Raw genomic sequence first — 25,229 nt, forward strand, 5'->3', positions numbered from 1 at the left:
CGAAAGTCCATTCATTCCTATGTGATTCTCCGTAATGTCCGTTTTTCCTCCGAGACTCGATCCTCCCCTCCGTAAAATTTCTGTCCAGTATGTCCGTAATACAAGTTAAAAAAATGTAACTTTCGCCGTCGTTTTACGGAGATACCGTGTGAAAGTTTTTATGTTTTTCACAAAACATGTAAGTACCTGGCAGGCCAAACTCCTCGTCGATCTCTTTCCAAGCCTGGTTGGTAGTGATGGGCAAATTAAGCTTTTATGAAGCATCGAACCAGTTGAGCCAAATGTTTCGAAAATGGGTTCATTACTCGAAGCTTCAGTGACAGCGACCTCTGCTGGCGAAGTTCGAGGCTGCAGTGGATTCAACGTATCCCTGCTTTGAAAACTATTTGACGCACAAACACACAAACCGAAATACTTAATAGCATGATCTTTTCACGAATAAAGATTGATCTAAATACAGATGTCTAAATTGTTCTTAAAGGGATATGCCTAGCCTTCTGTCCAGATAGGCTAACTGATGTAGGCTAGGATATAATTGAAACAGCATATAAAAACTTTCCACCCATGAATGGGATTCGAAACCGGGTCCTCCACTCCACAGTCATTGTGTTATCCCCTAGTCTACTCTAATCGATACCTTACGTTGATCTATTACATAGATATCGTACTATGCACAACTCCCGTAAACGATAGCATCGATTGTGTTTTATTTTTTCATCAAATAATTAGGCGGTGACCAGCTGGCTTCGGACAAGGTTGGTTGGGTGTGCTTGAGTAACTCTAGGGGGTGATTATGTGGGATGGGGGTAGACACTCAAAGATTTGTATTGAGGTAGGCTGCCTTATGGATTGAGTCGGTTTCTTTTTTTTTGCTCAAAGCTTCTCCACCGAGCCGCGGACCAGTCAAGTGATTCATTCAGGCAACGAACCAGTTGCTGCTTCGGACGTCACATGTCACGTTTTTTTTTGCTCTGAAGCAAGCTTCGAAGCAGTGCTTCTTGGGAGTTGGTTTGAAGCACGTATCAAAGCTTCAGTGTCACACTGCCATCACTACTGGTTGGTTTTGTTTTTATCTCTGTATATGTCGATCCTCATGTTCCAAAGCGGGGGTCTCCTAAAAACGGCCATTATCATACATTCCCCAATCTTTTTGGCTGACCGTAAATAAATTCATGTCCGTACGTAAAACACTAGCGCCCCCTTCCGTATATTTACGGAAGCACGGATACGAAAAACATACGTATGTGGAAACGAGGCAGACTTCTATATCTATAGTACGTCATCGCATTCTTGTCAGATCTTTTTAATTTTGAATCTTGCATGGTGCCCCGTGGGGCACTTTAGTGTTATTTGCATCGAGTTTGAACCAGTAGCTCAACATCCCTGGTACCTGCAAAACTTAGTCGACAACATGATAATGGAGTCCACACGACAACGCGTCCAGTTCAAAGTGGATGGGAGACATTGCCACTCGCTTGACATCGCGTCTGGTGGATGTAAAGTAACAAACAATCCATATTTTGTTTTTGTCACTTAAATTCACTATCTAGGCAATATTGAATTCAACCTACTGAGATAGGTAGAGTTAAGTAGGACAACGATTGTTGATATGCACGGAACAGCAGAGTGGCGCAGCGGAAGCGTGCTGGGCCCATAACCCAGAGGTCGATGGATCGAAACCATCCTCTGCTATCTTTTTTTTTTTTTTTCGTAAAGCTGCGCATTAATATCAATAGACGCAAAGGTTGCTGCTAATGCTTTCTACATTCGTGGCGGGTACAACGTTACCGCCACAAATGCCGTCGACAGAATCGGTACAACGAAGTGTTTTTGACAAATGTAGGCCTAATTGAAACGGAGGTTTTAGTGAACCCAGGAGACTAACGACGCCACGGCTTTATCAACCAGTCAATCCTTATGTCTGGATGATTAGGCCTAATCCTGCCAACGGGATCAGTTAACGCTGGACTTTTTTCTAGAGTAAGATATAACTCATTTGCAATATGTGTATTTGCTGAAAGGGTGATTGCCAGAAGAGGGCAGTGTTGTAAATCCGGTGCTTTTCTGTACATTTATCTAGCGTCTCACCCTGCTAACATCACGTGTAGGATAGGATCCGATTTCCCTGACTCAATGAGTTTTTATTTCATCTTTTATTTTTAACTTTCGTATTATGTGTGTTCATGCATTTCACCTCATTCTTGTGTTCATTTTATTTGTATTGGCTTCATGTACAAAAGTAAACCAAATGGATTTATTCCTAGATATATAGGCTAAAGGTACTTTTACACACACACACACACACACACACACACACACACACACACACACACACACACACACACACACACACACACACACACACACACACACACACACACACACACACACACACACACACCGTGGGCCCTTCATCATAAGCATTTGCGATAAAGACTTTACGTTTTCCGACCAACTTTCTCTCTCTGTTTCACCTTCTTACTTTAACTTTCTTTACATCTTTCCTCCATGTTCTTGCTCCCTTCCTCCGTTCCTGTCCTCTTCTCTAATTCCCTCCTTCCTTCTTTGCTTCCACGATCCTTCCTCCATCTCACCCATCCTCCCTTTCCCTTGGTCTCCCAGCATGTTCATAGTCTATCTACGGACCAACCACATAATGACAGACCTGCTCTGTCCACTCCCAGGCACCACCCTTTCCATCGGGGCATATAAATCTCTTGGGATAGCCCCCCCCCTATCCCACCATTCTCCTCAAGACAACCATCCACGGGCAACACTACAGGGCCAAGTCCTTCTCGAACCAAGCCATCCGAAGTCACACGTAAAAGACGCCAGGCGCTATGGATAACCACTCGTACAACTACCCCTCGGATTGCACCCCGCTCACCAAGTCGGCCCGCAAGCCGGCCGGCTCCACGGTGGTGAACATGGGTGGTGCGGAGGGCAAGTGTGCGCCACGGGACTACCTGGTGTGGTCGCTGTGCAACACCCTCTACGTCAACTTCTGCTGCCTGGGCTTCATGGCACTCATCTACTCCATCAAGGTGAGGTATGGGTTAGAGTAGAGACGCCTTGTGGCGGTGGATTATCCATCGGCACTTGACCCACGACTAGAGAGAATATAGATTGTCTGGTGATTTCTAATAGCACTGTGTGCTTGTTAAAACAGAGCCATGTGTGCCGTTTGATTTCTGTCGTTTCTTTGTATAGTTGTAGTTTATTGTGTTGTAGCATCACAATATGTGGTTCTGTGGGAGAGTTTGCCACCTGTGAACTGGAGACAGCTTAGTGCCAACGGAGCCCTGCTTTTAACTTTGGAAGTCTACAGTAGTAACGCCTCTGTTTGTCTCGCTGTGTCTCCTGCTTTTACCTCGGACAAAACAATCCTCATGCCAAACCAATTTGAGTCAGCCTTGCATTGTTTATCTTCAAAAAATAAAAAAGCAGAACTACCAATTTTTAACCAATTGAGAAATAAAGATAATTAAAACAAACTTTTTGGAGGGAATAAATAAATAAGTTTAAGAATGCGTATCACAGTTTAGCCCTGCTTTTCAGCACTTATCAGTAATTGACTGGTCTCTGTTTTGTCTAGGAACTATTGTTAAAATATCTAAATTTGAATTAAAAAATGTGCATACATTTATTAGTATAAATAAGCATTTAGTTTGGCATCTCCTGCTCCCACTTTTTCCAGCCTATACCTCAGCCAGGTCTAAAACTGTCCTGGCACAACTTTGTGAGCCAAGGTTTCCGCTGTTTACAAGAGTGATGGAACAGGACTCAGACATAAAAAAATAAATAAAAGCCCTTAAATTAACATCGCTAAAGATATATCATTTAGCGCAGCAAAGCCTATTATTTTCTCCTTTTTTGGGTGGGGGACAATATTCATATCAGTAGACTCGGTCTAGGACACACAGAGAAGGAAGCTGCTGTTGTCCAAGCCACAGGAATGCCCCATGTAACCAAGGGGAAAACACACTGAAAATAAGCGACTTCAGAAGAAGATGCTTGAAAAGAGGACGCTTCGCTTCAAGGGAAGAGCTGTGTGTCGTGTATACGGGTGCGAGTCTACTCCCAATGCTGCGTATCGGGGCTGCACCTGAAGTTACAAGAACATAATGTCACCGCAGATGGGTGTGTTCGACCTCGGAACGGGACCCATTGAAGGGCCCTACATGTGGTCCATCTGGGGATCACAGGCCTTGTAATAACATGGTGCTCAAATTAGAGGCAGTAGCCAAGTTAAAACGGTGTAATTGGTGTCTGCCTAATGGGCGAGTACTCTAGAGGAAATTAGAGATTGCTAGCTGGTCCCTCTGTGTGTAGCCACTGTAAAATATACACATATAGGTGGGGCTTGGAAAGAGATGTAATGTAAGTACAGCCTTACATTGGTTTTTCACAAGAACGTCTGGCCGAAATGGCCAGGGCTAGAACCGAGCCTCAATGGGTTGGGGTCATATTTTCTTTAATCAGCGCGCTGTATATGTCCATTCTGTGTTTATATGTAGCTTTATCATTTCTGTGTAGATCTATATTCAATAGGTTAACTCCGCAGCATTTAAAACCTGTGTTCCAAATCTTTGTGTGTGTGTGTGTGTGTGTGTGTGTCTTTGTGTGTGTCTCCATCTGTATGTGTGTGTGTTAGAGCCCGACCGATATAGAATTTTTAAGGCCGATACCGATACGAATATTTTGTGATTTAAAAAACCGATATGCCGATATATCGGCCGATATATATATATTAAAAAAAAATCCAGAAACGCGCAACAAAACAAACACATTTCCCTAACATTGGTTATTTGTAGTTATCCTTTAAATCCTTTTCACTCTCAGCTAACACGTAACAACAGAAAAACTGGACATGGTAGTCATGAATTAAGTCATGCTTATCGACTTTAGAGAATTGATGGGGATGTTCTTTTAATTGTTATTCAAGCAATGTATGTCTCGTGACATTTGCCAACTTACCGTGAACACACTTGCACACATGAACAACACCGATGATCACCGTCAATCTCCGTCATTCACTCTGCCTAACTCTGGCTGAATCACCGGGTTTGGGCGTTAGACAGATTTTTTATTATTATTATTTTTTTAATATTCATTTATCGGCCATTATAAATGCCGATACCGAATAGTTTGAAAAATACCTAATATCGGCCGATTATATCGGCCTGCCGATATATCGGTCGGGCTCTAGTGTGTGTGTGTATGTGCGTGCGTGTGTGTGTATGTGCGTGCGTGCGTGCGTGCGTGCGTGCGTGCATGTATATATGTGTGTGTTCGTGCATGCTTGTCTGCATGTATTATTTCTCCATGTATGTTTGTGCGTGTGTCTACTCACGTGTCTTTGCACCCATCCAGGCCAGAGACCAGAAGACCCAGGGCAACCTGCAGCTGGCCCAGGAGTGCTCAGACAAGGCCAAGTGGTACAACATCCTGGCTGCGGGCTGGAACATGCTGGTCCCCCTGCTGGCCGTGGTGCTGCTGGTGCTGCTCCTGGTGCACCTGGGAACCTCCCAGGGCTCCTTCGACTTCTTCGGGGAGGACGGCTTCAAGAGCTTCATGAAGCTCTTCAGCTGGTAGACCAGAGCCGGAGCCAGAGAGAGAGAGAGAGAGAGGCTGGGCAGAGGCCTAGGGAGAGAGGGAGGTGGAGAGGGAGAGGGAGAGGGAGAGGGGGAGTAGGTGAGATACATATGGGGGGAAGTAAGAAAGGGGAAGAGAAATCACATACAAGGTCCAAACCATTGATGACAGTGTTTATATCAGATATGTGTTACAGGGTGTTGATATTTGATGCCTCAACAGATAATAAGTGAAGTGAAACAAGAGGAAGATATTCGTACAGAAATGCTAAGACCCATGCTAAGAACTTAGCTGAGGTTCCTACCTTTACCTACCTATTATATGTGTACCCATATTGATGTTTAGTAATTGATTAATATCTATGATACAATATTAATATCATTGAAATAGAAGTAAAAGGATGGAATTTAATAAAAACAGGTATGAAAATCTATTATCTGAAGTATTATCTGATATATTTAGTCACACATCATGGTCGAGGATGTTCATGTAGATAATAATCATGTGTTTTGTCAGTATTGTTTAAACTTGCAATATGTCACTATTACTTTTTTTTTTTTACACTATTACTGTAGCCATCATTTTTATCAAACATAATTTTAAATGATGAGAATCCAACTTATTCACACAGGACCCCTGACCACAGGATTTCTTCCCACTCAATCATGTGGAGAAGCAGGGAAGGTGTAAACATCTGAAGTGAAGAGTAGGAAGGACATGAAGAGCCACTACCTTTTAAAGAATCCATTGTAGTGGACGGGTTATGTCATTGTTGTTAATATTAATATTATAGATCATTAGCAAGGATTCAATTTCAAAGAAAAAAACAAGCAAGCAGCTGCTTTATTTGTTATTTATTTATATTTATGTTGAGGATCCATTTGGATAGGGGAGATATCTGTAGAAAGGAAACAAAGTGGGAACAGTGTAAATCCAGGACGGCAAGGAGAAATGTTAATTTTTATTATCACTCAGCTCATTTCGATTTTTGTTATTATGATTACTGGCCGCTTATTTGATTTTCCGTTTTACAGTCCTTGTCTTAATGTCAGTACTTTGTGAAGTCGGTTTGGGCTAAATAAATTGAATATAATGACAAATGTGTACAATTTAAAATCCTTTTTTACTCCTCGTTGGCTTATTGGAAATACACCAAAACATGTCACGTTAGAATAAGCACGTCTCTGCTGCCCCTAAAGGGAAACATACTGTTACACTCAAATGTTTTTTTCCATCTGTCCTTCTTGCAAGGCTGACACTGAGAACATGATGTACACGTTCCAAAATGGCCGTCATGGTGGGCGGCCATACCACACAAACAACGTCAAACGGGGGACTTTTGGACTTGAAGCTTTGGGAAGGCTCTGAGCCCGAGGCAGGTCTGCGAAGAGCTGGTGAGACGGGGCGGAATTCTTGTCCTCCTGGTTTGCGAAGGCTGCGCTGCTCTGCTGCCTATAAACAGAACGTCTTATTTTGGGATGCTGTATAATTGAGCGCCGAGTTCTGCCAGGAAGGCAAACCACAGCTCTCGAAAAGAGGGAAGGAGGAGGAGGAAGAGAAGAGAGGAGGGAACGGTGAGGGGGAAGAGAGTAGAGGAGGAAGGGAGGAGGAAAGGGAGAGAGGAGGGGAGAGTGAGAGGAGGAGGGCGAGAGAGGAGGGAATGGTGAGGAGGGTTTGGAGGAGAGGAGAGGAGAAGAGAATGGGAGGAGGATTGAAAGAAGCACATGAGATTAGGGGTGCCGAGGAGACTGGGTGGAGTCGAGGAGAAAGTAAATGGATAGTGGAGGAGAGGATAGTGGAGGAGAGGAGAGGAGCAGGAAAAGGGGTAGAAGAGATGGGAGCAGGATACAGATAAGAGGAAAGGAGGAGGAGAGCGAGAGTGAGGGGTTTTTGATTCTGATAGGAATAGGATATTCTCATCGGCTTTGGGTTTTAATTACTGCAATTCAGAGATTTGCAGTTAATCAGAGAGATTGGACAGGGTCTTGTCAGCCTCACACCTTGGCCTCGCAGGCTTCAAAGGAGAGAGAGGAGGAAATTGTAATTTGGGGTAATGTAGGAAAACAACATATGTCTGATAAGATATTTTTCTCTTTAACACTTCATAAGTGACTGTAGCGTTGCTCCAACTTTGCTGGATCTACCACCAACATTAGTTTTAATAAAAAACGTTGTTGTTTGGCATCTTTAAATGACCATGACCATCTTTAAATGTATATCATTCAATAGATGATATATATAAACACCCATTCATTAACATGCATAAGCCGAAATAGCTATATACCTCATGTCAAGCAGTCTATGTTCTCTCTGGAAGAAACAGTGTGTGTGTGTGTGTGTGTGTGTGTGTGTGTGTGTGTGTGTGTGTGTGTGTGTGTGTGTGTGTGTGTGTGTGTGTGTGTGTGTACGTGTGTGTACGTGTATGTGTGTGTGGAGTCAGAGGATAGGAGAAAGCACGATGTAGTTTCAAAAGCAGCAGATAGGGGGCACTGAAGTTACACATTACATACACAGGCACGCACACACACACACACACACACACACACACACACACACACACACACACACACACACACACACACACACACACACACACACACACACACACACACACACACACACACACACACACACACACACACACACACACACACACACACACACACACACACACACACACACATGCACATAGATACACATTCAGTTAACAATTCATGTAATCTGTCACTTAAATCTAATAATTCATCGCAATCCAATCAACGTTCACATTTTTTTAGTTAGTTCAAATATCAAGATTTCTAAAAAAAATATTATGCACGCAATGACCAATAAATGATTCCAGAATCCAAAACCAACAATCGAGATGTAGTCTACATTTCCTGATTGATACTGTGGATATGGCTGGAATTTTACAAACGCTTCTCAAGTGCATGAAATTAGAATCTATGAATTAATCAATGTGTGGTTCTAAGTCAGTTTGGTTTTAACATCTAACTTTGGGAAGTTTTTAAAGCCTCGGGGAGCCTCTGTCTGGGTGTGTGTGGTAGCGTGCGGGGAAGGTGGTGATAGCATGGGAGGGTTTTTGATAAGCATTCTTTCTTTAATTCCAACATCGATGGATTAAGCAGCGTCTTATATTTCATGTAATCATAGTAACCCAAACAACTGGTTTCCTGTCCTGTGTTGCTTGCTTCATACAAAGCCCAACTTTTAATTCCCTGCAAGTTCAGACAATAGACTGAAGGTACAGAGCAGAAGCCTTCATGCTGGAAAGGTTCGCCAGGTTGAGTTGACGTAATCAGCATCATCCGATCATCCATGGAGCGAATATAGAAGTATTGCAACAGGCGACGTGCATTTATTCTATGATGAAATTGAATGTGTTGTCTTGATGTACTCTGTCCCATAGGGGTGGGTCCTCTCTGATCTTAGTCACTGGATTAGGCCTCAGGAGACCTCAGACCTGTTGCAACACATAGCTTCCAGGACAACAGAAAATGGTTTCTGCGTTGGCACAAAGGTCGACTTTAACTGCATTCACACACAATAGCTTAACATATGTCACAAACAACCAATGAAACGCATGGAAAAATCTATGGCTGGAGAACAAAAGGGGCACATTTAGATTAAAGTTGTTCAAAACGTTCTCTGTAAATATATTTGTATTACATTTCTGTCATTAAACAGAGTTATTTTATCTAAAGCGACTTACAATTAGTACATTTGGGCGACAGTAAGTGAACCAACTATTCATTCCTGTGATTGTAAGTTAACCCTTCAATAAGATCAAGTGCTATTATAGTTACAATGCTAGATGATAGATGTATTTTTCCTTGTTTTACAAAGGGTTTAACCTTAGCCAAGCCATACAACAATGACAGCAATCATATCGAATTAATACAGGGTTAGTAGTACACAGCTGTTAAAATGAATTAATAATATGTACCCAAAAGAAAAATTGTACTCGGTATCGGCCGATCTGGTATCGGAATCGGTATCTATAAGGAATCGTATTGGAACATCTCTAATTGATATAATATGTAGGACTATATTATGGTGTTTTAATATATTTCTAACAGTCATGGCAAATGGAGTTTATGATTGTTATTAGCACGATCTCAAGGTCCTGTTGATGTAAGGTAGCTTACGCATAGTGTCTGTGGACACTGCTAGCAGCCGACAAAGAATAATTCAAGACACTCAAAATTAAGAGGTCAGATTATTTTCTGCGTCAGGTTAAAATTTGTCGCAGAAAATAAAAAAATTGTTTGTGTCCCCCCCACATTTTTAACGGCAAAAATCGTGCTTATTTACCGTTTGGCCAGCCGTCTGATTCTGGCTGAGAATGTGAATTGATCTGCTGATTGTAAGGCCCTGATATATATAACAAATATTTTTATTTTTTATTTTTTTGAAATGAGTGTTCTGGCATCTATAATCTGGCATTTATCAAATAACTGTGTGCGGAGACGAGTAGGGTCCAGCTGCAGCCCCGGAGAACAACACCCTGGCGTGACAGAACACCCTGGCGTGACGGAAGTACTGTGGCTGGACGGAAGTTACCTCCGATTATTTTCTAGAGACAAATAAACGTATTTATCGCTTGAATAACATGACAAAGAAAATAAAAAAATATTTCGACAAGTTAGTAATCATTTTTATAGCTTAGAAAAGGTTTTTTCAAACTGGGACGCATACGCCCACCAATAAAAAACATTGCAAATCAGGTCAGAACGACATGCAGCACGAGACGGAGGAAAGCACGACTCGTACGGCTAAGAAGAGGAAATGCAGCTACAATAAAGAATGGGACATCTAACCCTGGGTGAAACCACTGCAGGCGAGTCTGGTAACGCTTTGTGTGAAGTCCTGCTTGAGTCCTTTTTCCATTTCACACGGAGGTGAATACGACGTGAAACGACACAAACAATGCGGGACTCACAAAAAACGTTATTATTTTATTTAGTGCCTATTGCCTAATTGTATACCCAGGTGTGCCTTTAGTTTAGCCTGGCTCCGCCCGCCTAAGTACTTCCGCTCAATTTGAATTTCCCTTCAGTACTAGGTCTGGACCTGCTGTATGTAATTTGGTTTTCTGGTGCCGCCATAGCGGCCGCCAATCAGCGAACAGAGGGCGTGTCTGAGAACAATGACGATAAAGTCGTACGCCAGTTTGAGTTGTTGTTGTAGGTCGGTAGTTGATTTACAATGTGCAATTTTTCCCTGATAAATTAAATTAGACGAACAAAACCTGCAGCTGTCGTTGACGGACATTTTCGTGCAGACGCGCAAGGTGTTTGGTTTGTGTACAACCTGCACGTGATTCCCGGCGCATGACATACGTCACAACCAAACGTTAGCGATTGGTTATGGCAGATCCAGAGTGGCACTGGGCAGATCCAATCATTTTAAACTTCAACAGACACCCGCCTTCAAGTGAGTTAACTTTTGTCAATTGATTAGGTCCAGACTCTCTGTACAAATGAAGTGAAGTGAAGTACGAGAGTCTGGTAGAACCAGGCTACCTTTAGTTGGCATTGTCCAGTAAAAGCAGATACTTTCCACACACACACACACACACACACACACACACACACACACACACACACACACACACACACACACACACACACACACACACACACACACACACACACACACACACACACACACACACACACACACACACACACACACACACTTTTGTGTAGTTAATCTATGTGATTCTGAGCTGAGTGAGTTTTGTACTCCATGTAGCCCAATCCAGTGCATGTTCGAATATGTGGTTCAGTATATTGTTCGACTAGAGCAAATACTTTAAGGTGGTGTTTTTTTAGTTGGTTTGGGGTGGGTTGTTGCTCTCTGTTGTTGGAGAAAAGGCACATTAAAGTACAATGCTTGAAATAAGTAGCCCTGACTGTTCTGTTTGATTGTATACAGTCAGGTGTGTTAACTTGAGGCACTGTGAAATAGCATGAAAGCTCCATGCCTACTATGTTTTCTCACGTGAGAGAACTTTGGAAAGTTCCATTTAAATAAGATAGATATGTTAAGTTTGTATTTGCAGGCTGTTATGTGATAGGCTACTGAATCAACCAGATGGCAAAGCATAGTTATTGATATAAGCAAAGGGGCAGAATAGAAATGTTTATTTGTTTTAAAGTTATATTACCTCGATAAATTGGTATCCCACATTGTCCCACACAGTCTTTGTCCCGAATCTGGTGCATTGTGATCTGGTCACCCATATCAGAGATTAGGGGGGCGTGGCAGGTGCCTGCTCAGGGCCTGATAATGTTAGATCACCTTACAGGAGGAAAATGATTATAACAGTAGCTTTTGTTCGCTGACCTCTGTCCATACGATGAATGAATAAAGAAATGTTTTTTATATTAAAAGTTTGATTCATTTTGATTATGCATATTTATTCTGGCAGAATTTAGCATGATGACCAACTTAGTTATTTCCCGGGTTTTGTATTGGTTACCGTAGTCCCTAAATGTATGTAGAAATGCAGAAAATGGTACCCTATTCAAATCGCCTTTTTTTTTTGGTGGGGGGGAGTACCCCCAGACCCCCTGGATTATTGTGTCCCCACCCCACCACTTCTCAAACCAAAGTTACGCCCTGCACCGCTGGTTCAATGGCCGACAAGACACGCAGAAGTGGAATTTTCGCCAATATTTTCCGGTAGAATGGACTGGCAGGGTATCAACAGGGCTTTCCTCCAGACTCAGCTCCACTACCAGTGTCTGATCATCCACCTCTGTGTTTTGCTGTTGTCATCATCAGTACAGAATGAGAACCAAACCCTTCTCTCAGGGCATGTCTTAGCAGGCTCGGTAGATAGTTTTGCATAATGAACAACCACTGAGGTGAGATATTAGGCCTACATATTCCGTAATTTCTTAACCAAATTTCACGGTAGTTGATGCTGTCCGGAATACTTCCCCACGATCTGAGTGAATCCAGATTAGGATAATCCTGTCCCCAGCACCCCCTGTTCCCCCTACAGAACACTTTGTACCCCATGATGAGGAAAACACCATCGAGTGAATGTGTTATGAGTATGGCTGACAAACGATTACATTTTTCAATTGCGTAGTATTACTGAGTCAACTCACGATTAATCAAAAAATGTAGGCTAAATTACATTTGAAATCCACTCCATTTAAGTTAAATGACATTATCAAATGGAATGAAACATTATCATTAATGTAGGCTACTTAATAAGCAATAGAGAGGAAGAATTGTAAGCACAAGGTATGCAATTGCGATAATACGTACATTGGAATTATAATCCTAATAATTACAGATTGTATAAGAGCAGCGCAGACAGGCGCAGACAAGCTGAGGATGACAGACACAAATATTGAGTGTGCTTTATGGAACACACACCCATGGGAAGATGCACAACCATAAAGCAGAACTCCTGCCCACAAGAATCGAACAAAGCCTGCAAAGGAAGAAAACACCAACAAGTGTGTGGAGGCGCAGTAAGACAGAGCGAGGATATGGGACGGGTCATCATAGCGGGTTCTCGTTTAACGAGCCGTTAGTTGCTTAGGTTGGGTAGGGAACATGTTCATGCCGTCAGCACCAAAGTTCCTGTTTGAATTACTTAGGATTGAGGCAATTCAGCAAATGGTGAGCTATATAGGCTAGATGCATCTATACCTGGTTGTTCCAATTAGCTTACAATAAATATCAATAATTGCGTTGTCTTTAAAAGGCACCCAGTGCAACTTTATGTAAACATTCAATGAAAAATAAACATTCAATTTCTAGTCTTTTTTACACGTAGTAAGGTTCAATAACTCCATACCATTACATATCGACATTCAAGGAGCAAAGATGAGACGTCGTTGTGTGGTGAGAACTGATAGAAAATCGTAAACAACAACAATCGCCGGTGGGGAGAAGCCATTTTTCCATTGACTGGAAGCCTGCTTTATTTATTGTAGGTTACAAAAAATAAAGAAAATGGCGGCATTGTTGTTGTTATCGATTTTGTATCAGTTCTCACCACACAACGACGTCTCATCTTTGCTGCTTAAATGTCGGTATGTAATGGTATGAAGTTATTGAAACTTACTACGTGTAAAAAAGACTAGAAATTGAATGTTTATTTTTAAGCCTCGAAAGTTGCACTGGGTGCCTTTAATGTTCAAAGAGGTCGCACATGGTGAACTTGATCTTCCGGAACGGCAGATCCTCCATCCCCCGAGGCCTCATATCAGACACGCCCACAGAGACGGCAATGACACCGCCGGGCGGGCTAGACAGTTACCGGGTGTTTCCACGCACCGGCTGCACTGAGCTGGTTGGGAAGGAGTTCACCTTGGATCATTATACCAATCACGCTTATTTAAGCAAAGCAGGAACCTTTCAGTCAACATGAGCAGGTAACGTCTGAACTGTATTTAATAAGGATAGCAAGGATGCGCATGCCTTTGCAACTTTTTTATAACCATGCTTTATCGATTATGTTTATATTTATTTATTTTGCCAATGTTTGCGAAGATTAAGTAGCCGCTAAAGCGTTAGCGAATAAATGAAATGGAGCAAACTATTGGCTATTCGAGAGGTTTAATCAATGGGTCTAATCGAATTAAAAGGACCAAATGATGGTGAGATGGCGAGATCTAGTTAAATCACACACCCCTATAGCAGTGATGAGAAGGATATTGGGGTGTTCAACTACGTCGAATAATCAAACTTGTCATGTTAAAATAATGGGCAGCGTCTTCCGGGAGTCCGCAACACTTTAAAATATGATTTATATATCTAATATATAGGCTATATATGTATATAAACTTCAGAAGGGTATTTTTTTTATAGTTGCCTATTAATTGAGAGATTTTGATTTTGTGTCAAGCTGCGCATTTCTCCACATGCTGCGCGCACATCTGAAAAGGCGAAGGCCTTTTGAATGAGAACGCCTGCAGTAGCCTACTGAGATGTCATCATTTATGTAACGTTTTTGACGCGTAAACTAAATGTGAAGATCCACCTAATCAATGTAATTCTGGATATATTTCCGATCTTGGAAGAAATGGATTAGGCCTATCGCTAGTATTTATGAAATAATATTTTGATTTTTATTGCTTGTTGGAACTTGTGACGAAATAAATTAACATAGGCCTACAACATTACATAATACGCGCATATGGTCTTTGCGTCTGCGGTTACTCGTTGACTTGAGGTAGAACATTCAAGTCTATTGCCTTGGATTATATTAATATTTAATAAAAGGTTTGAGGCCTCGGTAAGAGATTTTCCATTGTGTTTGTTTGTTTTCTTTTTCATGATTCAGTAATTTGAGCCATTGGGCTGGTGTGGAGGTGATGTTTCTTCTTGCCCAATTCCATAACCATGCCCCTTGAGTCTTAACATATTGATATGCACGGGGTCTTTAAGTTTGAATTTGCACCGTCCTCTCTACCGTTGTAGTTCTAATAACTAACGTTTAACAATACAAATATAAATGAATGTTCTTTCAAAAAGTCTCTTGCGTTCCATAAAGTCCACCATACAAATGCTTTTATTCTACATAGATGCACCAGATTTGATAAGATAACACTGTATTAATTGTAGGTTACAGCAGAGCAGCAGTCCAGGAAGAGATAAGATACAACACAATGCAATACATAGTGATAAAGTAATGCTAAGTAAATGCTAAAATAAATGTTAGTTTGCACTCACCACCTTGCGGTCAGAGGTCACCATGCCTCTTTCCCTAGCCCAGGGGTCGGCAACCTGCGGCTAAAATTATATATATATTTTTATATATATCGTCAACTAAACGAGAGGTCGCAATGAATGCGCAATTGCGCTACCGTGAGGGGGGGAGTGAATGACAAAGCTTCGTTGATTTGCAGGTGGCTAATCCCAGTAGGAGTTAAATCTTTAACTGGCATCTGGCATCAGGAAGTAGCCTAGATGCTGCCATTGGCAGGAGGCGGGACATGCCAGTGAGCCGCCAATCAGCAGCATCCACCGTTGACAGCCAATTGCACGAACGAGTACTGAGCGAGAAGGGTTTACAGCATTAAAGTTCGTTTTTTTTTACAGAGTGTCACAAAAAATGTCTGTGCGGTGCGCAGCGTTAGCGACTCCGGAGGGGGGAGGGGGTGAATTAAAAAGTTTGCGGCTCCAAAAAAAAATTTTTTGCGGGACATGGGCCAAAATGGCTCTTTTGATACAAAAGGTTGCCGACCCCTGCCCTAGCCCATCAAGGGAAAATCGGACTAGGGTTGTTATCCTCCTGTTCCTGCAGAAGTACGGACACAGGCACCATGTCGGGGGTCAAATTATGTATGTGTTCTCAGAGTACGGCCCAACCACACAACATGAGGCAGCCAGCTTCTCAGAATCTATGGAATAGCTGCCCTGGGAGTTAACAAGGTTACCTATTAAGGGTTTAAGTAACTTGGATTTGACAGTTGTTGAAGAACCAAGGTTAATTTTTGATATTGTCTCTGTTCTGAGATTGGGCTTAGGACATCCTCTGACTTACATTATATTCCAAACGAGTGTTCATAAGCAGCTCCCATAATCATGTTTCAGTATTTTGTATTGTCAAACCGGGCAAACTGCCTTTACAGGTAGCATTCCAACTATAGTGCCAGCTAACTATATTCAGTGTTCACACACCACTGTGCAATCTCACAGACTTAGAGATTGAGGCACCCTGTTAGAAGATCATGGCTGCATTATATAGATAATATAAAAGATAGTACTTAATTCTAAATGTAGAGCAACTTTCCAATACTTTGAGACGCACAGCTAGAAGAGAAAAGGCTATCTGGCCAGGGCAGTATGGATGCGCTTATTTGTGTTGGACAAAATAAAGATACAGCTATGGGAGCTGTTAAATACTTGGTTGTGATATAATGGATGTCAATGGATGGCCAACAGAAACATTTGAAACGTGTCTACACCGCGGGAGGAGGGGAGTTGAACAAACAAGAGCTTATTTACATATTCACATAGACAATGTGAATAATTAACCTGGGGTCTTAAGGCCTACATTTTTTTTTGGTCGGTTTCCGACCGACCATGTCAATTTACCATAACCCTTTTTTTTTTTTTGATGCGAACTATAATTACGTTTTGATACAGCACCTCTTCATTCTGTACAAGGATGAGCGAATTTTCTTGCTTTTAAATGAAAACAACCTACCTATCGCCTTTCGCTGCCGCTGAAAAAAAAAAAAAAAAAAAAAAAAAAATTCCCTACCTACCCATGACCTCGACTGACAACCAACAGGAACCAAACTATATATTTTTTTAGGCCCAATTATAACCAGCTTAATCCTATAACCAGGATCAATCTATCAATCAATTGGTCACTGAATGTCGCTGGTCCAATCGCATAGCCTCACCACCATTTTCACCATGTTTAACAAAGTTAAACTTTGGTCCCGCCCCTTTTCTGTCAGGAGGCGAGTAGTAGGTGGATAAAGAGCAGTGTACAATATACAGTAAGAAGGGATTTGAAATTTAGGAGATTATCAGACTTTAAGGCTATTTCCCAACAAACTGAAATAAATTGTTACCCCTTCGTGGGGGATAGCTGTTGAATCAGTGTAGTTATGCGCACTGTTATGGCTAAAGAAAAATGGCTATTTTGCACAAATGCTATTTGTTCTATTGGGGATTCAATTATCTCTTGAACAGTCTGGCTAACTGCTTCTTTAGCAAATCATAACTTTAGTCCAGTATCACACAAATGGCAAACTCTTGGTGCAGACTAGAGACCGAAACAATTAAGAATGTTATGGACGTTTGCAACCAGAACATTCAGTTACCAAGCACAAGGCACAGGGCCATCCATCTGGATGTGATTGTGGTACATTCCATCCCTTTTAACTAGCTTCTCTGCATTACGGAAGGAGACGTACCAACACCAAAACAAAGGAAATGCAGAAGAACCATTTTGTTTCTACATTGGCCTTTCAAAACAGTCCATAATATTATTATCGTTCTTGATATTTCCTTCTTTGTGTTCTTTCGCATCTCTGACAATCAAAATCATAGCGATGGGCTGAGCCATTAGCCATCACTCTAAATGGCTCTAGGGGTGGCTCCTTAGCGGCTGGCTTACCTAGTCACTGATGGGTTGCATAATCTGCCCTGGCACTTCAAAAGGAGGTTTTTAGGATTCGTTTTAGGATGCCAGGGTACAAGACGGCTACCGTGGCACCTTCGGTTGAGATTAGGCTTCGTTATACCTCAAACGTTAACCAGGCTATCAATAACATGGCTCTTTTTGTAGTGTAGACACATGGATTTAATTAAATGTGTACAGGTTTTTGTCTATTTAGATATTTTATCGTTTGTAATGAAAACACATGGATGTTTTGAGTGTCTTGTTTTGCAGATCGGTGTTCATTCGTCATCATCGGGGGTGGGGGGGGGGGGGGGGGGGGCATGGTTCCCTCAAGTGGAACATGTGCTTCAAATGTTCTCGATCTTTACTATTTTACAATTCTAATCTGGAAGCAGTTTTCTGTGTTTGGCACTATTTATCGTTTTTTTTTTTTTTTTTTTTTTGCACACATAAACATTTTATCAGTGATTAACCTGTTGGAAGTTTTGACAAAATGCAGCTGTCCCGTCCCTTTAAAATCACAGATGATGGATTTTGAAATTCAGTTTGTAATTTTTTGCTTAGGAACTTGGTACTTTGTGTCTGTGTCTGCTGAACATTTTAACATCTCACCCCTGAAAGAAAAAACACATACCTACAATTTCATATCAAACATTAATATTAGCTTTTTTATCCTTTTAAATTGTTTGCCGATCTTGGTGTTTATGCACTATGTTGATTTTAGTTATGTATTGGTTAGTAAAGAATTCATTCTTTCAGAGGAGGAAGCCTCAGGATCATTTCCACTACAGAATCAGTGCAGAGCAGAGACTGCCCTGAGCTTTGAACCCTCAGCCATCACACTTCCAGCCCTTGCAGGGCATGGGAATGACTGGTGTTTCATCCTAAGCCTCCTCCACTGGGGGTATGGAAGACTCTCAAAGCTCCTGGTTGTCCCTGTTCTCTGATACATGTGGAAATGCTCTGTAATGGCTGAACGTTTCAAAAGTTTAGTTTGTTGTAAAAAGAAAACACAATGACAAAAGGTTTTAAGAGAGAGGGTCTACTGGACGTCTGGTCTGGTAGAGCAGAGAGTAAATTGTACTGGATGTATTGCTGTTATGATGACTGCCGTTCACCGTGCACATGATGATGACGGTGAACTGAACTGGAGGTTAAAACTCTGTTGTGTCTCCTCCCTGGGGTGGGGGGGCAGGTGTCTGATCAGCCAGGCGGAGGTGTTGAGCTTCATAGAGAGATGCATGACCGCCGTGGGCACCAAGGCCCATCATGCGAAGAGCCTGGCCCAGGTGCTGGTGGAGGGGGACTGCAGGGGCCACTACAGCCACGGGCTGAACCGCATGGGTCCGTACACACACAGACACACCGGGATACAGGCCCACGGCCACACGGACACACAGACACGCAGGGAAGGTTGAGTCTTTGGGCGTTTCCCATTTTCACCGACTAGCCTGCTGTTGTATCTGACTGTAGGGCATGTGTGTGTTTACATAACCAAACCACAAACTCCCATGCACCGACCGTTTCCGTTGTCACTTCGAATAAAACGTCAAAGTCCTCCAGTCACTTGCTGTGGTTTGCATATTTAGCCTCCAATATCTGGTGACGTCCAGACTACCAGGATCTCAAACTCACGTCCGCGTTTGTTGTTTGGTTTGGTTGTTGTTGCTTGTTTCATTCTAGACATGTATGTGAAGGACATCGAGTCGGACATCTGCTCAAAGGAAGGAGAGCCGGTGGTGGAGAAGGAGACGGCCGCCACGGCGTTGGTGGACGGGAGGAACCTTCTGGGCCCCGTGGTGGGCAACTACTGCATGGACCTGGCCCTGAAGAAGGCCAAGGACGCGGGCATCGGCTGGGTGGTGGCGCACGGTGAGTCCTGCTGGTCCGGGGAGGTACTGCACCCCAAACCTGGAAAAGTAAAACCTATAAAAGTCCTCCACTTATTCAGTGATTTTAGGAATGCAGCATTGAAAACGTTTTTATTTATTTTTTGTGTGTGTTTTCCTACGTTTACACTGAAGGACAAACTGATGTATTGTTGTTGTTGCAAGGAAAGTGAATAGAATGTGAATTATATTCTGTGTGTTTCCTCAGGTTCCAACCACTACGGTATTGCTGGATACTACGCAATGCAGGCTCTTAAAGAAAACATGATTGTGAGTAACACATGAATCCTAATGTATTTTCCATTGATGTGGTCTTTGCATGTGTTGTATAATAATAACTAAGGTCTGAACTTCTGTGATGAGACTGTTGTTTTTTCCTATATGAATAACTGTATTAGACCATATGCTTCTTTAAAGCTATGTCAGTTGACGCTCTTTTGTTGATAATGCTGATTTTCCCCGCACAGGGCATGTCGTTCACCAACACCTCCCCACTCGTGGTCCCCACTCGTGGCAAAGAGGTGGGAGAAACAGACAGAGAGGGCTTCTAACAGCTAGGCTTACGCCTGGAACTCAATAACATACCAGGACCATGCATAAGAATCATGTACTAACGGGATTCTGAATATTATAAGCCTCTACGTTTGTCATTCAGTAGTGTGAACGTCTGTTTCTAGTGCACCCTGGGAACCAACCCCATCAGTGTGGCGGCTCCAGCCAATGACGGGGACAGCTTTGTGTTGGACATGGCCACGTCCGCCGTGGCACTAGGGAAGGTAGAGTTCTGTACTATACTGGGACCAAATGAATTAATTAATCAATCAATCAATATCCTTTGTCTAACCAGAGGAATTAAAACTCTCTTTTCCAAGAATGAACTGGCCATAAAAAAATAAAAATAAACCCTAGATCAATATCTGCACCTCGTGTGTGTGTGTGTGTGTGTGTGTGTGTGTGTGTGTGTGTGTGTGTGTGTGTGTGTGTGTGTGTGTGTGTGTGTGTGTGTGTGTGTGTGTGTGTGTGTGTGTGTGTGTGTGTGTGTGTGTGTGTGTGTGTGTGTGTGTGTGTGTGTGTGTGTGTGTGTGCGTGCGTGCGCAGGTGGAGCTTCATGATCGCCGTGGAGACTCCATCCCAGTGGGCTGGGGCTGTGACGCCGAGGGGAATCTGACCCCAGACCCCAAGAAGGTCCTGCAAGGAGGCGGCCTGGTACCGATCGGTGGCAGCGAAGCTACCGGTCAGTCAACTGATATTAAATAGTCTGCCACCAGGGGTCGCCAGAGCCTTTTTCTTTTTTGGATCATGCTTATTATTTAGAGAGCTATTATTGTTTTTTATTTATTTATTTATTTTTTATTTATTATTCATTTATGGATGTATTTTATTTATTCATTCATATTTAGACTGGAAATATAAATATATTTGTAGGGGAAATAAAGACAGTTGTCTCAACAGAGAAAATGCACCTTATTTATTTTGTCCCCAAAAATTCTTTGCCACAAAATGTTGGGAAAGAAACCCCAGCATGGATCGAAATGTCCATCGTATGATGCTGACACGATCCTGTGTTCTCTCCTGCACTCCTGGAATGGTCTCTGTGTCCAGGGGGCTACAAGGGCTATGGTCTGGGCATGATGGTGGAGGTGTTCTGTGGCATCCTCTCTGGAGCTCAGTACAGCAAACACGTCCGCACCTGGAAGGTGACCGACCGCGCGGCCAACCTGGTACGTTACACTGCTTGCTGATTGGCTTTTTCATTTGATGCTGTTGACATAAGTGATTTTTATTGTTATTTCTTTCTTGCCCGTTTATTTTCTTTATTTCTTTATTATAATAAAATAAATAAATTAATGTCCAATATTTTCTTTATTTATTTTCGGTTGTTGTCTTTGTTTATTAATCTTCATGCTTTTCAGTTTAGATGTGGCTCTAAAATCACAATTTTCTTCGTAGGCCTATTGTTTCCCAATTTATGCCTTTTTACGTGACTTACAATCTGTGAATGGGACAATGTTGTTTATTTTACATAAACAACAAAAGAAAAGCACTCCAACAAACAACATCTAACCTTCAACACTCGAGATGAATGATGTTCTTGAGCCGTAGTTCGTCTGACAGTGTGTTGTGGTTCCTCCAGGGCCAGTGTTTTGTGGCCATCAACCCAGAGAGCTTTGCTTCTGGCTTCACCGACAGGATGTCAGACCTTCTGTCCATACAGAGAAGTCTGGACCCTGTGAGTAACACTCACTCACTCACTCACTCGTTCAGTCTCAGTTGCGTATACATGCAGAGTCATAATCGGGTAAATAAATGAATGAGACCTCAACAGGACTTGTAAAATGCATGTGAACACCTTCATCCGATCTCCTTCGCACAAAAATCAGCACATGAACGGACAAGCGAAATCGGAAAAGAACACCTAGATAACTCGTTCATTGTCGGCTTTCTACCTTTCTATCTATACTGTAAGAAAAGCACTGTTTGATGCTTTTCCCTCTGAACTGTGTTTTTGTTTTTATAAATCAAATCCACTAACCAGCTGAATGATAAGGAAAGCAGCAGGTGGAACTCAACTGAAATAGGTCTGAAAAAGCGCCCCCTTATGGCGAAAATAGTTATTGTAACTGATGCTCTGGCTGACGAAGTGACGAACATGTTGCTTCTACTGATTGGCACCTGTTTGCCCCACCAGGCCACCCCTGGTAGTCCAGTGCTGGCTGCTGGGGATCCAGAGAGAGCTCACCTGGAGGAGATCAAAGAGTTGGGTGGAATCCCCTACCACTTGAACGTGGTTAACTTCATGGTAAGGGCACTACGCAACCACCCTAGAAAGAACTAGATCTTATCATCAGTTCTGATTTATCCCTTCTGTATCACTAAGCACATTTCAAAATACCTGAAATGTAATCAACTAATTTAATTAAAAACGACTAACTTTTTACTTTTCAAATTATTATTTTGACCCAATATTTTAAAACATGTGTCACTGCATATAATTCTTGCTCTTAGTAATAATTTATAAACTGGACTAACCACCATTTGTGTTATACCTTTTGTGTTATTTTTAGAATGAATGTGGCAAGAGAGTAGGAGTCAGCCAACTGTTGCCGTGCGATAAGCTCATCTCCAATTAGGTATCTTAACCAATGGCTTTTGTGAAACCACTGTATCTCTTGGACTGTTACTGTGAGACCCAAGGAGCAATCCTACTCACAGCAATGCATCATGGGATGTACCCATGTTGTTGTTTTTAAGCCATTAAGGCTGTCTTTAAGAAAAAATGATTGTACAAATACATTAGAAGGGGTAACACTTCATGTTTTTAAGGGTTACATTGATTTTAAATTCAAATATAAGAACGTATACGGAAATGGACTGAGGTTCCTCTTTTGAAATGACGATTCTATATTTAGCACAACATCTTGTATGACTGAAAATGTTGTACATTTTGTTGCAATAATATGGTTTCTTGTTTCAATCACTGGCATGTTAATTGCACACAAATTAAGAAAAAGACGGATGACATTTGTATGTTTGCTTCTGCGCTTATCTCTGCACCTTTTTCACATGCTATTTTATGGAAAATGCACTCGAAAGCCATTTTACAATGTCCTTAAACTTTAAAAACAAAGAAATAATATTATTTGTATGATATTATAATATATATTATGGTAGGTTTTAAGACCCAAAAATTACCCTGAAAGTATACATTATGAATAAAAACTATTATATTACATTATTATATAATATCATTTATGGTTGAATGCTTTAAGTCACCAGAATGTGCCTTTTTTTAATAACATTTGTATTCAATCCCTTTTCCAAATGGACATAAATGGCTGACTTTGCTTGAATAATTTCTAATAAAGGCCCTCTAATTTTGTGTTCTCATTCTGTTTTATTTAAACATTTTAAGCGATGGCTTCTAACATGGTTCATTATCCCTTATATATTATGTGGACAGCACTTGACCAACGGATGCAATGTTTAACATATCACATAAAATAACTACATGACCTTCTTTTCTTTATTCATTAAGGAAATACATAAATTATGTTTTTCAAGAAAGACACATAAATATGCATAGCCAAGGGTCTTCACCGAGAATATATTGGGTATCGCCACACGGTGGCGACATAACCTCAGGTTTGCGTGCAATGCTAGCTGCTTGAATTTGTGTTTCCGACCTCACCCATACACCTCAGCTGGCACCAAAAAAGAAGGCGTAAAACAAAATAATTATAAAATTTCAGATAATTCTTAAAACGACCTAATGAGGAGCAAAGAAAAGAAAAGCACAAACAAAAACTGACACCGAATATAATGTCATGATTTGCACAAAGAGCCTTCCCAGAATCGGCGTTGTTGAACATGAAGCTATGCGTTTTATAATACGTGTCCATTGTTGATTAGTTGTCGTCATGAACGCAGTTCTGCTGAGGCTGGAGACGTCCTGACTGGAGGTAACAGATGCCGCTGATCGCAGCCTGATAATCTCCCCTGTCAAGAGTCCTGGCACAGGGCCCTGCACGACCCCCCGCGGGCCTGCGGCTGTGTGCACACAGACCAGCAGAAATCAACAAATCAATGGGCTCCGAGCCACCAGGATGCAGGCCGGAGGGGGGGCGGGGCAGTGCTCAACCACTGGACCGGCGAACACCAGATTCTACGGTTGGCCGGCACTCAGAGGTGAGAGGCTGCGGCGAGCCAGGTGTGTGTGTGTGTGTGTGTGTGTGCGTGTGTGTGTGTGTGTGTGTGTGTGTGTGTGTGTGCGTGTGTGCGTGCGTGCGTGCGTGTGTGTGTGTGTGTGTGTGTGTGTGTGTGTGTGTGCGTGTGTGTGCGCACACACACGCGTGTGCCAGAAGGGGGGAGGGATTAAGAATACCAATCCCAAACGCTCGCTCATTAAAAGTGAGACCCGGTGGTTGCGAAGGATGGATGGAAGGATGTAGGATGGGAGCAAGGAAGGAAGGAAAGGTGACCGGACGGAGGATGGAAGGAAGGAAGGAGAGACGGAAAAGGTGGATGGATGGGTAGATAGCTGGAGTAAGGATAGACCAGGATGGATGATGATGATGATGATGATGATGACGGTGGCTGACGGGGTGGGGGGTGTTTTGGACAGGGGGAGGGGGTGGGGTGCTGGGTGTGTGTGTGGGGGGGGGGGGGGGGGGGGTAAGGGGTTGTTAATCCGCGGCCTTGGCCTGTTGCCCTCTGCTGGATTAGTGAGGGCCCCCCAGCGTCGGCCGTGCAGCCGCCGGGGGGAGATTACGGGGGCTTGAACAGGTGTTCCTCATTGTGGGGCTGAGGGGGGGGGGGGGCTCCTGAGGTGGGGGTCCGTCAGGCCGCTGCCCAGAGTGAGGGCCGCCGGTGCACTTTCTGCGTGGCCCACGCAGAAAGTGCTTTGTTTGCGTGCGTCTCTCACTCTGTCTCTATCTGTCTCTCTCTCGACAACGTGTGCCAGTGTGCACGTGTTTGCCCGTGCAAGTGTGCACGTGTGTGCATGTGTGCGTGTGTGCGTGTGTGCGTGTGTGTGTGTGTGTGTGTGTGTGTGTGTGTGTGTGTGCATGTGTGCATGTGAGCGTGTGTGTGTGTGTGTGTGTGTGTGTGTGTGTGTGTGTGTGTGTGTGTGT

The 25,229-nt window shown here is 42.6% G+C and overlaps 2 protein-coding genes and 1 long non-coding RNA gene across 5 annotated transcripts; 2 read left to right on the plus strand and 1 right to left on the minus strand.

The window, feature by feature from the left end:
- Positions 1-2,708: 2,708 nt before the first annotated feature.
- Positions 2,709-6,695, plus strand: LOC132464126 (interferon-induced transmembrane protein 5-like). Of its 2 annotated transcripts, XR_009527190.1 has the most exons (3): positions 2,709-3,044; positions 5,374-6,115; positions 6,171-6,695. XR_009527190.1 is itself a non-coding variant. In XM_060060323.1 (2 exons), the coding sequence occupies exons 1-2, from the start codon at positions 2,841-2,843 to the stop codon at positions 5,593-5,595; spliced, it is 426 nt and encodes a 141-aa protein (XP_059916306.1). In that variant the 5' UTR covers positions 2,709-2,840; the 3' UTR covers positions 5,596-6,695. The 2 variants fall into 2 exon arrangements, 1 of the variants encoding a protein (XP_059916306.1); XM_060060323.1 differs by having other exon boundaries at positions 5,374-6,695.
- A 3,773-nt stretch (positions 6,696-10,468) lies between these two features.
- On the minus strand, positions 10,469-11,157 carry LOC132465238 (uncharacterized). Its single transcript, XR_009527481.1, has 2 exons — positions 11,121-11,157; positions 10,469-10,593 (listed from the first exon to the last, which is right to left on the minus strand). It is a non-coding gene; the product is annotated as an uncharacterized LOC132465238 (long non-coding RNA).
- Positions 11,158-13,849: 2,692 nt separating this feature from the next.
- LOC132464127 (uncharacterized oxidoreductase YjmC-like) lies at positions 13,850-23,479 on the plus strand. 2 transcript variants are annotated; one of them, XM_060060324.1, is made up of 11 exons: positions 13,850-14,000; positions 18,906-19,054; positions 19,394-19,582; positions 19,808-19,869; positions 20,067-20,120; positions 20,277-20,375; positions 20,698-20,833; positions 21,202-21,320; positions 21,734-21,829; positions 22,289-22,399; positions 22,665-23,479. In XM_060060324.1, exons 1-11 carry the CDS (start codon positions 13,993-13,995, stop codon positions 22,728-22,730), a joined length of 1,089 nt encoding a protein of 362 aa, XP_059916307.1. In that variant the 5' UTR covers positions 13,850-13,992; the 3' UTR covers positions 22,731-23,479. The 2 variants fall into 2 exon arrangements, with proteins under 2 accessions (XP_059916307.1, XP_059916309.1); XM_060060326.1 differs by having other exon boundaries at positions 13,875-14,000; positions 18,918-19,054.
- Positions 23,480-25,229: the final 1,750 nt, after the last annotated feature.

This window comes from Gadus macrocephalus, chromosome 9, assembly GCF_031168955.1.
Source record: "Gadus macrocephalus chromosome 9, ASM3116895v1".
Taxonomy (NCBI): domain Eukaryota; kingdom Metazoa; phylum Chordata; class Actinopteri; order Gadiformes; family Gadidae; genus Gadus; species Gadus macrocephalus.

Bases quoted from the DNA above. Each gene is read 5' to 3' on its own strand.
- LOC132464126 (XM_060060323.1), top strand. From the start codon at position 2,841: ATGGATAACCACTCGTACAACTACCCCTCGGATTGCACCCCGCTCACC. The intron at 3,045-5,373 runs GTGAGGTATGGG...GCACCCATCCAG, and splicing joins CACTCATCTACTCCATCAAG to GCCAGAGACCAGAAGACCCA.
- LOC132464127 (XM_060060324.1), top strand. The intron at 19,055-19,393 runs GTCCGTACACAC...GTTTCATTCTAG, and splicing joins CCACGGGCTGAACCGCATGG to ACATGTATGTGAAGGACATC. The intron at 20,376-20,697 runs GTAGAGTTCTGT...GTGCGTGCGCAG, and splicing joins CCGCCGTGGCACTAGGGAAG to GTGGAGCTTCATGATCGCCG.